Source organism: Cariama cristata, unplaced genomic scaffold (genome assembly GCF_000690535.1).
Source record: "Cariama cristata isolate BGI_N322 unplaced genomic scaffold, ASM69053v1 scaffold9166, whole genome shotgun sequence".
Classification (NCBI taxonomy): domain Eukaryota; kingdom Metazoa; phylum Chordata; class Aves; order Cariamiformes; family Cariamidae; genus Cariama; species Cariama cristata.
The window spans coordinates 58,512-60,934 of NW_009623794.1; the positions used below are offsets into that span (position 1 = coordinate 58,512).

A 2,423-nucleotide genomic window follows, 5' to 3' on the forward strand; every position below is an offset into this window, starting at 1 on the left:
TATTTCATGCCAAGTGCACTCTCTATACCAGCACCAAATGAAGCATCCGGGGGGCTTCCTCACTGGGTCACAAAATCTCCTTCAGTGTGGCTGGACAGAAGGATAAACGTTCAGTTTCAGAATTATCCTGTGCTATCAAGATAACATGGTTCCAATGGCTAAAACCCATTTCTTCTTCACAGTGTTCATTTGTGACAAGTCAAGTCATGGCAATTTTTTCCAACTTGTGAGAAGCCCAGCTAGCATCACTTATGTCTGTAGCGTACAGCAGAAAATTACAAAGCAAATAGCATTCCCCATACTGAGCCTTCACAAAGTCCTTCGTGCAGATGTCATTGCCATGTGGAACAGGTGAACAAAGCAGAAGTCTGGGTCACAGTAATCCTAGACTCAATCTAATACAGTACACTCTGGTTTTACAGTGAAGGCCATTTCATGAACTGTTACAATATGAGACAGAATGAAGTTGCAGAAATAAGGGCAAAATAGTATCACTTCCCAATTCTACAGAGCCTGCTACTAGCAATCCTTTAGATACTCTCCAAATAGTAAGTAATTACAATTTCATAGAGGTTCTGTGAAATTTCTTATTTCACTGATGGTAAAACTAAGTCACAGAGAAACTAAGTGATTTGTCCCAGGTCACACAGACCCAGGTGGCAGAATCTAGCTCTCATGTCTCAGGCCAGTACCTCTGCAATAAAGCTGGCCAGAATGGTAAATACTGAGATATGAAGACACCAGATTTCCTTTGTAAATCAGTTATTCCACTAACATTCTTCCTTTACCTTTTCCTTTTTTGATTCTTCTAAGAGAAAAGCAAGGATTGTCCTTCATACTATTACCCAGAATAAATCCGTATTTTAAAGCTATAAAATTAGTTTAAATGGTTTTGCCACTCTCAAGATCATTCCATGATGAGTACTCTCATGATGGCATAGGCTAAGCTCAAAAATGCAAGACAATGTTATCAAAAGCCCAATATTAAAAATCAAAACCCCTATATAAAGAAAGGCATGGAAACACTTACAAAGGCTTTACAACATGTGCCTCTTCATTTCAGTATTCACATGTAAAGCATTCTAATGCCAAATAGTAAGCAGATTTACAGCTAATATAACAGATTTGAGCTTACGTTTTCTTGGAGCTGTGACAGATCCCAAGAAGCAAGACTTATATTATTAGCTGAACTGATCCTCTTGCATGGGCCCACTCATTTAGAACAAGACACATTCACCTCTAGATCTGACCCTGTTGCTAACGAAAAGGTAAGTACGTTTCTCTTTCTAACAGTTATCTGATCACACATGCAGTCCTCAGCTCAACACTCTTCTGCGTCCAAGCACCTATTTTTAAGTGTACTTGAATGTACTGAAAGTGCTCAGCACAAAAGGGCTTTGAAGAAAAAACAGAAGCACCTTCAGAAATAAAACACATTACTTACATATCTGTTGAACATGTTGTCTGTTCTCCCAAGAGTGATATTGTTGATCAGGATCTGTGCTACCGTATCTACTCCCTCGAAAACCAAATTCACTTTCTGCCACGTTCTACAGAAGACAACATATGCATAAATGACTGTTAGAATACCTAGAGTTAACAACACATAGGAGACAGGCAATATAAAAACATGTATCAGCATTATCTTTAGCAGCAGTTGCCTCAACTACCTCCAAAAACATTTGACTTAGTGTGGCTACATTATCTCTTTAGTCAAATTAAGATGACAGCTGAAGTGGCTCAAGTCTGCAACACAGCATGCTCACATACCCACCAGATATCAGACAGGCTAGCTTCTAATTAGCCTAAGTATTATCCTCCCTCAGTTGGCAATTCATAAGTAATTTTTAACAATTAAAAAATAGGAAAAAGCAATTACTGAAGTGTTCTTTAGCAACAGCTTTGCAGCTGCACATTATTGCGTAATTTGTTTTATTAGATACAAAATAGAAGCAGATTTTGAGCTGATGGATTAACTCACAGCATGAAAGATGGCACTGTCCTATTTTAGACATATCTTTACTGCATACCTGATGTCAAAAGGAGTTTTGAATGTCCTGCTGTAAGTCCAGTTATCCAGCGAGATCCATCTGTACATCACGTCATTAAATCTATAGTATGGATCCTAACAACAGACCAACAAAAAGAAAATTACAACACTTATTTAGTAATAGTGTTACTACATGAAATGTATCATAATATCCATTAGATGAGCACCTCTCATGCAGATAGTCTGCAAATGCAAAATCCACCTCAGTTAGTTAGTCCTGATATTCCTTTTCACCTTTGAAATAATACATGAAAGCAAAGCTTTGATAATATTTGACTTTACTTATACAGGTCAAAACCTGTTTGCTATAATCATTCATACTCAAACTAGAGGGAGTAGGATTTGTTTTTACATAAGAAATGACTGGGCTGGA

General features: G+C 37.6%; 1 protein-coding gene across 1 annotated transcript in view; it reads right to left on the bottom strand.

Annotated features, from left to right (window-relative positions):
• Window positions 1-2,119, bottom strand: part of MANBA (mannosidase, beta A, lysosomal) — a 38,858-nt gene extending 36,739 nt beyond the window's left edge. The window contains exons 1-2 of the mRNA XM_009702902.1: window positions 2,031-2,119; window positions 1,445-1,550 (exon numbers count right to left, since the gene is read on the bottom strand). Coding sequence (XP_009701204.1) covers window positions 1,445-1,550; window positions 2,031-2,098 — 174 coding nt within the window. The 5' untranslated portion in view covers window positions 2,099-2,119. The remainder of the gene's footprint in view (window positions 1-1,444; window positions 1,551-2,030) is intronic.
• Window positions 2,120-2,423: the final 304 nt, after the last annotated feature.